Source organism: Alligator sinensis, unplaced genomic scaffold (genome assembly GCF_000455745.1).
Source record: "Alligator sinensis unplaced genomic scaffold, ASM45574v1 scaffold502_1, whole genome shotgun sequence".
Classification (NCBI taxonomy): Eukaryota; Metazoa; Chordata; order Crocodylia; family Alligatoridae; genus Alligator; species Alligator sinensis.
In genome coordinates this window covers 2,498,048-2,508,343 of record NW_005841896.1, presented here as the reverse complement: position 1 = coordinate 2,508,343, position 10,296 = coordinate 2,498,048, and the positions used below count along the sequence as shown (strand labels likewise).

Here is a 10,296-nt window from a genome sequence, read left to right as displayed (position 1 = left end):
ACGCCAACCTCCGGTGGGACACCAGGTCTTGTGGTGGTTGTTCCTCCAGTGTAGATATTCCCTTGATCTCAATGCCTTTCTCGGACTTTGTATCCTGTGCGTATTTTGCCGGCATTGGCTCCCAGGCCTACTAGTTATGTTGGCCAGGTCTCTACCCCCTCTGGGACTACCCAAAAGGGGGGAACAAAAATAGCAATGTGAAACAAAGGAAAAATAAGGAAGGGAGCAGCAACGCCGGCCTCCCTTGGCCACACACACTGCCCCGTGCCAGGGACCTTCAGGATTATGAGACTCAAATTAATGAGGCCCACATGCCTCATCACCGCCCCACCAAAAGGGGGAAAAGAAAATTGAACAAAACCCAAAATAAGGATATGGGTGACCTATTGGGCCATTCCACCGGCCCCACTATCAAAATGTGATGGGGTCCCCTCGATGTCCCTCTTGGGGAGTTTCTTCAGCTTCGCTACCACCAACCCATCTCCTGTACCCATTACCTAGGGTGGTCGGGAGAACGACCTGTCATCTCCCTTGGGTCTGCCGTGGCCCCTTCCTCTGGAGCATTGCTCCTCTCACTTTGCTGAATTCCCCTGGCAGTGCCGTCTTCCTTTGATGCCGCCTGCAGTGTCCCGCCCCCGGCATCCTTCAGCCCTTTCGGCTCACGTTCTCTTTCGCCTGGGCAGGGGGCCCCAGCTGCTTTCCCTGCTGATCTCTGCCTGAATCCTCCCCCGCTAAGCGAGCACTGGTCACTGCCAGTGTGGAGAGCCTCCTCCGCCTCTCCAGCCTTCCCCACTTCTCCCACAGTGATTCTTCTTATTTCCACCAGCCGGTGATTACCCATGACGTCACCGGCCAGCTTCAGCTGGATAAAGGCACAGCTCGTAACTCACTCAGGCTCCAATCCTCATTCCTGCCGTGTTGTGCGTTCTGCTGTGGGTGAGTACTTTTCTTGTTTTTTTGCTTTTAAACATGGCCCCTGTCCCTGGAGCCCCCGGGGTGCAGCTTGGGTCTTTTTTGTCCAAATGCCCCCGGGACAGTAACATATCTCATCCAATGCACCAAATGCTCTGATGGAAGATACATTGGAGAGACCAAACAACAACTGCGCACAAGAATGAATGCACACTGGAAATCTATTAAAGACAAGAATACCCAATTACCGGTGGGCACATTTCTCACAAGAAAACCACTCTCTCTCCAATCTCTGTTCTAATCCTCAAAGGAAACTTACAAAACACTTTTCATAGACGAGCCTATGAACTTCACTTCATCAACCTCCTGGATACAAAAAATCATGGACTAAATATAGACATTGGATTTATGATACATTATAACGTGCCTGATACCTGGCTCCCCAGGTACCTCTCCACTACTTACCTCCTATATTCATCCCCTTTCCGCCCCCCAGCCTGTCTCTTACCCACTGACTCCTCAATTTACATCTTCACTGACTGGCTTTCTTGCATGTATACCAGCCTCTGGCTCCTTTACTATTCATTCCATCCAAAAAGAGCGCACACCAACTGCTGATGCTTCCTCAGCCTGATGGAGGGTTTTTTTAACCTGAAAGCTTGCTAAGAAAACATTTTCCAACTATTTAGTTGGTGTAATAAAAGATACCAGAGTTACCCAAAGAACCTTGTCTGTTTGTTCTCACACTTTCTACATGAAGTGGAAAGGGCACAGGTTCAATTTTTCCAAAATACAATAAACAGATAACAATAAAAGATATGACAACTAGTAGAGACCATGAAATATTTTTACTTTGCCTCCACTTCAAGTTATTTTCATTCGCATTTTTCAGGACACTTAAGATTTCAAAAACTGTTATATTTTCAACACGAACATCAATAGTTTTGAATTCCCAAACTCACTGTCACAGGATGGTGTCCCTAGGGATGGCCATGATGCCCCTAGGGCTCCATGACCATGCCAGTCTTGTCCAATGGGCACCCTTTTCCTCGCCTACCATGTCTTGCTGGTAATTATAATATAGGGAGGCTGCCCTTGAGTTTATATTTAGATATGGTCCTGATGGACTCTGCTGACCCTGTGGGTTCTTGGACCCCTTTTTGGGTCCTGCTCAAAATGGATGCCTCACGGGACACCCTCAACCTTATGGGCTAGATGCGGGGCTCCAAAACACCCCTTTGCCATGCCCCAAGCCTCACAGATGGCATTCACACATTGTCCCTCCGAGGCCTTAGTTTAACTTGGCCTCCAGTCATTGCTGGGCTCTCTGCAGCCCCCCTGTCACCATGCCCCTGGCGCTAGGCTCTCTGCAGCCCCTTCGTCACCGTGCCCCTGGTGCTGGGGTCCCCACACTGTAGCGAGCCCCCAATGAGGCCTTCCCCAATAGCCTCAGCCCAATCTACCAGTTTACAAACAGAAATCAAAATATGAGCCCCTGGGCTATAACATAATGCAAGCAGTTCAGGGTGTGCTCTGTCCCTTTAAAAGCATTAAACCTCACCCACAGCACTAAATGCCTTGCAGGCCAGGGTCCCTGGTGATCCCCTGGAGCCTTTTAATCCTACCAGAAGTAAAACAGCAGTCAAACATCTCCATTTAGCTTCCTCTAAGAGAGCTCCTTTCTCCTTGGCTGCTGACAGAGAACTGCCTTCTAGTCTCATCCCTGGGGGTCATATGTACCCCAGGCCCTGCCTCTTCCGGTCAGCTGACCAGCTGTAGGTGCAGGCTAATTCCCTCATCCCTACTGCCATGGCACCTGTGAGGTTCCTGCCTGACTGCTGGGGCCCTCTCTCTAGACAGTTTCTGCCCTTAAAGAAGCAGGCATCTTAGTGCCCTGCAACACTCACAATTTTCCCAAAACGAGTAAATTTTAACTGAATACAGAAATTTTGTAATTTCTGCTTGACATGCGCAGAAAGCAAAGTACAGTAAAAGCTCTGTTATCCGGCATCCCCCGGGAATGGGGGATGCCAGCTAACAAAATATGCCAGTTAACTGAGCGGCCCGGGCTGCCGCTTCTCCTGCTGTATCTGGGGCATCCCTTTGCCCCTCCTGCAGCATCGCCACCCTTCCCGCGGGCCCAGCGGGCCCCGCACAGCATATGTCCCTGGGCCATGGGGGCTCAGCAGCTCAGGCTGCTTTGCCCTGGGACTTGGGTGCCATGGTGGGCACTTCCGGTTTCATTGTATCTTACAAGCCGGCATGCTGGTTAATTGAGCATGCTGGCTTGTAAGATGCTGGTTACTGGAGCTTTTACTGTATTAGGATTGCAAAATTTGAAATAAAGCATATGGACATATAATAATATAGGGGTGGAGGGTAACATGCTTACTTGGTAGCACAATGGCCTTGGATATGAGAGCCAGGTTCAATAATTGCTTCTACAATTAGTTTGTTGACAGACCTTGGGAAAATCACAATATTGCTTTCTAACTCAATATCCCCACCTGAAAATAGGGATCATTATATTGGCCTCCTTTGTAAAGTGCTTGTACTGATAAAAGGTGCTATATATGAACTATGTATTTTTATTATTATATGCATATACAGAACTTAGCGCATTCAAGGTTGCATTTATTTTTAAATGTTAATAACAAAATCTGTCCATGATGTCTCCTGTTGATGGTATTTTCTCTGCACCTGCTTCCTCCTCCTCCCTCACAGGAGATACAAATCCTTTTTATATTCAGATTGAAGCTACTGGGTATGTTTTCCTATATGAATCAGTAAAATTGTCGCTTGTAGGTGTTGTAGGGCTTCGGCCCCTTCTTGATAGGTGCCTTGCTCCCAGGTGTCGTCAGGTTGAGATCACCACCTGGATGGTGTGGGTGCTGCTTCTACTTGTCTGCCACATCTTCGATTTTCTTTACTGGGGAGGCAGTTCCCTTCAGGTGGCCCCAAAGCGAAGAGGTCTCAACCCTGGTCTTTCTTTGTGGGGCTCCAAACCTCCCATTTACCCCACCCTTACCACATCCATGGCCTGGGCAAACGCTGCACCCTGCAGATCTTCCCTTGGATGATCTCTTCTCATCCAGACCACCAGCCTCGAAACGGGTCGGGTCCTCTCAGCCAGCACAATCTTCCCCACAACCAGTCCCACAATTTTGGGCCAGCTTGGGCCTCCAAACCTGCGCCGGCTTGGTGCTAACTGAAACTAAAAATGCAACCAACAGAAAATGTCCAGCCTCCGCCGATGGACCCCTGGGATCCTTTCTCCCAGTGCCCGCTTGGTCACTCAGAAGGGGGAAAAGAAGGGGGGCTGTCGTTTCCCTCCTAGTAGTGGTGGGGGTGGGCAGCCTCCCCGTGCACCACCCTGATCCAACTTCCCAGTGTGACCACCTCCAGGTCCCCACTGACTTGTAGTTGGTCTCCTGTCCTTCCTGAGCTGGTGAGGCTCATGGTTCCCACACCGGGCTGCACTTTCCTCCCCACCGAGCTGCTGGAGGGGGTTAGCAGCTCCCTGCCGCCATCCCCAACCACCGTACCTGTATTCCCTGGTGGGGCTGCGATGTCACTTCCCGGCGTCCCTGGGACTCCTTGGCTTGTGCTGCTTGTCCAGTCTCTCTGGCAGACGCTCTGCTCTGTTTTCCTGCGTGCCGGGTTTGTGATCCCCGGTCCTACAGGCAATGTCTCCCCGCCGGTGTCCCACTGCAGCCCCACTGGCCACTCAGCTGTGTTCTCAGCTGCATTTTGAGCAGCCCGCGTCTCTCTGGAGCTCTGCCCCCGTCAATCACTGATATGCAGGCTCAGGCAGCTCCTGAATTGTGGAGCCTGCATCCATGTTTCTCCCCGGCTGCTGCTCATTTGGATTCCTGTGATAAGTATTGGGGTGTGTGGGGCAGGGGTCTGGGACACACTAGAGGAGCTTTTACTTCCCCTCTCACAAAAATCATTATGCCTTTGTCTGAACACTCTTAAAACTCAACCATCTCTCTCACACAGTAAGAAATGTCAGGACCAAAGGGAGCATACACTATAGAAGTGAGAGTCAAATATTTTTTAAAAACTTGGACACTGTTTAAAAAAAGCACCTGTTTAAAAAAAGTAAAAAAGCACAACATATTGCTTCTTTAGTCCTTTCCAAAGGCCAAATACCACAATTCACAGTTATATAAGGAAATACAATTTCACAAGCACTGAAAGCAACTCTTTGTTTCAGAAACTAGACTATCTGCTCATTCTTTAGATCGCTGCTGTGATAGACAATGTAATGTGAGATGTCGTTGCTTGATAACTTCAGAGGGAAAATGGTTTATTGTTAAAAATAAACACACTACAAGAGGGGAATGATGATGAAAATATTTTGAGAGACAACCTGATTCTAGGAGCACACCATTTTAAAAATAAAGATAAACAGCACTGATTTAATAAGCCAGCTTTTCTATGTAATAATTGCCACCTAGCAAAAGACAGGGAAACTATACTTGGGAGCAAGTTCTTGTCAAGGAGAAATGATGAACTGATCAAATTTGCAGTTACTTTTTGTTGTAATGGAAGATGTTCCTGTCAGATATCATAAGCCCTATGATAGGGGTTTTCAACCTTTTTTGGTTGGGGTACCCCTGGTGGCCAGTCGAGAGGCAGGGAGTCCCCCAGTGCTCAGTTGATGTGTGGGGCGGGGAGGGTGTCCCCCGGTGCAGCGCACACCAGCAAGCCTGGAAGTGCCAGCGGTGAAACCGGAAGTGCTGGTGGCTTTTCCAAGCTGCTGCTGCTGCTTACCCCCTATTGAAAACCCCTGGCCTATGATATAGGTAGGAGAAAAGGAGGCATTAGAAGAGGAAATACGGCCAAGTCTTTTATTACAACGCAGCAATATTTTGTGTAATCCTCCTTCAGAGGGGTAAACTCAGTGGAAGCAAGCAAACAACACGATTCTGGGGAAACATGGATTGAATGCACAAATCACAGTTTTAGGGCAGAAAGTTTCAGTACATGAAGCAGACATAATGTTGTCTCTTAAAGGTGCCAGGTGTCATGTTAAAAGTCTATATAGCAAGACCACAAGAAAGCTTGGCAACAAGCACTCTTCCATCTCATCACTACTTTCTAATATACTACTCATCACTACTTTCTAATATAAACAAAACACTTAAGCTATTTTCCTTTATATTTAAACTGCTGTTGATACACCTCCTGAGTCCATGGAGATGTACAGCACTTCTGTGGAGGGCTTGATTGTCTGCAGTGGAGAACAGGCATCTGAACTAGAATCCCTCCCTTAGAAGTATGGTAATTCTGGCCTTGGGAAAGCTTGACCCTGTTCCTTTGAAATTCACTCCACGCCTTGGACTGGCAGCCTGAGAGGGCATAAATTGATATTGCACAATGCCACCAAACCAGGTTGCTATTTTACCAAGAATCTTATGTTTTAACAGAGCTGCCAGCTTTTGGAGACAAATAGTTATGTGAGAATCTAGCCCCACATTGAAGCACTCTTGTGCCCCACCAGCTCCTATGCAACACGTTAAGCCAGGTGGAGCAGCCCCAGGCTGTGGCAGGCTTCCCATGGGCCCCCTTCCAGCTGGGGCCGTTCTGACCCAGCTCAATGTGCTGCGCTCCCAGAAACACTTGCAGACGCAGCACCCAGGAGCAATAAACTCTGGAGCAATAAGCTCCAGAGTTTATTCAAAAGCAATAATAGCATGTGTAGACATGCCCACTTTGCAATTTATCATGATTTCTGAAGACTAATAAGAGTGATTTTCAACCAGGGTGCCTTGAGATCCTTTCAGAGGTGATGTGGGATGTCATGCAATTTTAGCACCGTTAAGTGTGCAAACATGATTTATGAGATATACCCAACCATTTCAAACAAGAATCCACAGGGTTACGAACATTCTGGCTTATTGTGGTCTTTCTGATTGCTTTGCAATGGAAAAAAATTGTTGTATTATTTTTTCATATTCAAAAAATGAGTAAAAACTCACAGCTGACAGTTTCTGACAGGTGCCTTGAGCTTAAAAAGGCTGAGAGCCACTGGACCAACGACTTCGGAGCACTTGGGGTTTGCAATGCTACAAAGAAGACATACAGCTGTGGAACCAGGGAGGATGCACTGGTGCAGTTGCACCCCACTTTGTTTACTGCTCTACCCAAAATTTTAAACCAATTCCTGGCAGTGACAGCAACATTTCTGTTCAGGCAGCAGTGGGAGCATCAATTGAATTCATGGCTCATTAAAATCTACCTGAGTCTCTCTCATTCAAGAGTTCTTCATTCCACAGGTGTTAATGACCTTCTCTCCTTTTTTAATGGTCTTGATGTTCTGCTAATCAAGCTATCCTTTCTTCTGCAATTCTGCTATTTGTTATCTGCTCCTGGTAATGTAGCTCCTATTTCACAGCTGTGCAGATTGTTTTAAGCACACTCCAGTGAACTTATATTTGTTTTTGCTTTGATGTTAAACTGAATAATATAGTCTTAAGCCCCTAGCATACTAGTAAGGCTTCTAGTTTCTTTATACATTGCAAAAAATATGTGCTTTGTTATATGGGATGATGCACTACACCATTTGCATTTAGCTTTTCAAAACTGTACATCTGCCCATGGAAACACATTAATGATAAGCACTGAAAACAAACCCTCTACAAAGATATGCAAATACCACAGAACAGAGATGGTCAGAAGAAAGGCTTGATAAAAAAAACCCCAGAACACTACCATTTATTGGATCAGACCAAGTGTTCAGCTTGCTCAGTATCCTGCATCAAAGTGACCAGGAAAGAGCCTCTAGGTGGGAAGACTCCCGGGAACTGTGGGGCCATTTTTCTGTCTCTGGTCTGTTCGCATCTCTGGGCAGAGTTTCACTATGGGCAGTGCTGGACTCATTCAAAGACCAGCGGGCACCATCTGGTGCTCTATGCTCAGCATGCCCCCACCTTGGTACACTCATTTTGAACCTATGACCTTCACTTCTGACCCTGTTTTGTCTTTTAGTTGTCCCATGCAATAAGTGATGCGATTAGTGCGCTCCCTCAGCAAGGGCGGGGGTGGGGGGGCTTATAGCTCTATTTGGTGGGCTCTGGCCCATGTTCTAGAATGGCATATCAAAAGGTCTGGGTCACACAGTGGTAGAGAGTGGATGCTGAAAGGGAAAGTGAACAAGGTACAACCAGGAACAGTGGAAAAACCCTTTTCTCACTTGCAGTCTCCAGCATTTAAGGTCTAGGAAGTTCTAATTTAGAGGCTGTATCCTTAACACCTATGCTTAGTAGCCACTGATGCCCCTTTCCTCCAAGAATCTGTCTGATCCTTTTTTTGAATCTGGTTACAGTCAGCTTCCACCATATCTGGTAGCAAGGATGTCCACACTTGAATGACATCCTGTGTGAAAAAGAACTTCCTTTGTTTAGTTTTAAACTTTGTTAACACTGGTTCTTCTCTTGTGTGAGACAGGAAATGATAAATCCTTATTTACTTCCTCTTCATCATTTATTATGTTGTCAACCTTTCTCATGTCTCCCCTCAAGCATCTTTCCTCTGAACAGAATGGGCCTAACCTCTCTAGTCTCTCCTCACGTGGAAGCCCCTTCATACAGGTAATTATTCTTGTTGCCTTCTTCTGGACCATCTTTAATTCTTCTACACCCTTTTTGAGCCATGGGGGATGAGAACCCGGCACAACGTTCAAGGTGTGGCCACACCTCAGATGTATAAAAGCACGAGGCTACTTTCTGTTTAGTATAAAGTTCTTTTCTGAAAAATCTCTAGCATTTTGTTTGCTTTCTGGACAGCTGCTGAAGTGAGCTGCTCTGGGAGCTATGAAGGTGGATGAGGATACTGTGTCTTCACTCATGAGGAATCAGAACTTGTGGCAGAGGGGATATCTTTTATTAGACCAACTAGGTATTTGCAAAAAAAAATTATTTGCAAGCTTTCAGGCACAGGCACTCTTCTTCAGGCATAGGAAACAGCAAAGACTGTAAAAGTTCTCCTAGGTAGAGATGAAAATTCATATTTCACAGGGAAGCTGAAGGTGTGATAAAAATCTCCTGTTTGGACAGTTCCTTTTATGCAGATTAGGCTCAGAGAAGTTGGAACAGTCTCTTTACCTCAAAGCTGTCTGGTGGCCAGCAGGATGTAGTCATATTTCCTTCTGGTTATGATGTTTCAGATTTTACAGAAGAGTAGAAAGACAGAATACTTTTCTGGGCAGGAATTTCTTTTGTAGTGAGGTATCTCTAGGCTCTGTGAAAATGCAAATTACCTGGAACAAAGGCAGGAGCAGGGTGTCAGGTTTCAAGTGGGAAAACTTGCTTCTTTCTTGTAAAATTATTAAGTTTTCATTTGAAAAATCAGCTGAAATTCGTTATCTTTCATGTGTCAGGTATCCAGGTAGCAGCCATAGGGATCTAGAGGCAAAAGGATTCCTGGATACAATACAACCTGGATACCTTTGCTCACGTGAGCACACACAACCCACCCTCCTGGGTGCCCCGCTTCACTTGCACTGGGCTTTACTGCAGTTCAACTATTGGAAAGAGAGAGGGGGAGGAGGTTTCAAGCCATGCTTCCCTGGCCCATGCTCAGGGAAGGGCCCCTCCTCCCTCCCGCCCCGCCCTGCAACCAACACGATAGGAAGCCACAGCCACCACCGGCTGATCATGTTCCAACTCACCCTCCACACCCCATCTGCGCATGCATTGCTTATTAGGCGTTTAGGTTGTAGCCGTGTTGGTCTAAGGACATAGGCAGACAAAGTTCCTTGGGTGAATTTGATACCTTTTATTAGACCGACCCAAATAGTTGGAGAATATTTATTAAGCAAGCTTTCGTGTTCAAAAACCCTTCATCAGGCTAAGAAAGTTTCAGCAGTTGGTGAAAGAGCACACACCAACTGCTGAAACTTCCTTAGCCTGACGAAGGGTTTTTGAACTCAAAAGCTTGCTTAATAACTATTCTCCAACTATTTGGGTATGTCTAATAAAAGATATCAAATTCACCCAAGGAACCTTGTTTGCTTATTAGGAGACTTTCTCATTAGCTAGATCCACTAGCCCTTCCACTCTGCGCATGCGCTGCTCTTGCAGGAGCCACCCCCTTACCCACCCCTTCACTCTGCGCACGCGCTGCTCTTGCCGGGGACTTCTTCCTCTCCAGTAAGCCACAACCTCCTCTCCCCTCTGCGCATGCGTCCGCCTTGCGGGCCCGTCCCCCACAAGTCTCCGATCGATGATTCCTCCAGCGCTTGGCCCGGCCTGGGGAGGCGGTGGAAGTTGCCAGTCCAAACCTGTCGCTCGCTGAGCGGTGCTCGCAGCTGGCCGCCGGGGAGCTCACGCCGCAGTCGCAGGAAGAAAGATGGTGAGAGTCGGGCCCAGGGCCAGG

At 47.2% G+C, this 10,296-nt stretch overlaps 1 protein-coding gene and 1 long non-coding RNA gene across 3 annotated transcripts in view; one reads left to right on the top strand and one right to left on the bottom strand.

Moving 5' to 3' along the window:
- Positions 1–5,754: 5,754 nt before the first annotated feature.
- LOC112549328 lies at positions 5,755–10,145 on the bottom strand. Its single transcript, XR_003092722.1, has 2 exons — positions 10,021–10,145; positions 5,755–9,178 (listed from the first exon to the last, which is right to left on the bottom strand). It is a non-coding gene; the product is annotated as an uncharacterized LOC112549328 (long non-coding RNA).
- PSMA1 (proteasome subunit alpha 1) overlaps positions 10,134–10,296 on the top strand; it is a 15,596-nt gene continuing 15,433 nt past the window's right edge. Inside the window, exon 1 of one of the 2 annotated variants that reach the window (XM_006018230.3) lies at positions 10,134–10,272. In XM_006018230.3, the coding sequence (XP_006018292.1) occupies positions 10,270–10,272 (3 nt within the window). In that variant the 5' untranslated portion in view covers positions 10,134–10,269. The remainder of the gene's footprint in view (positions 10,273–10,296) is intronic. The other variant, XM_025197406.1, reaches the window with a different exon arrangement.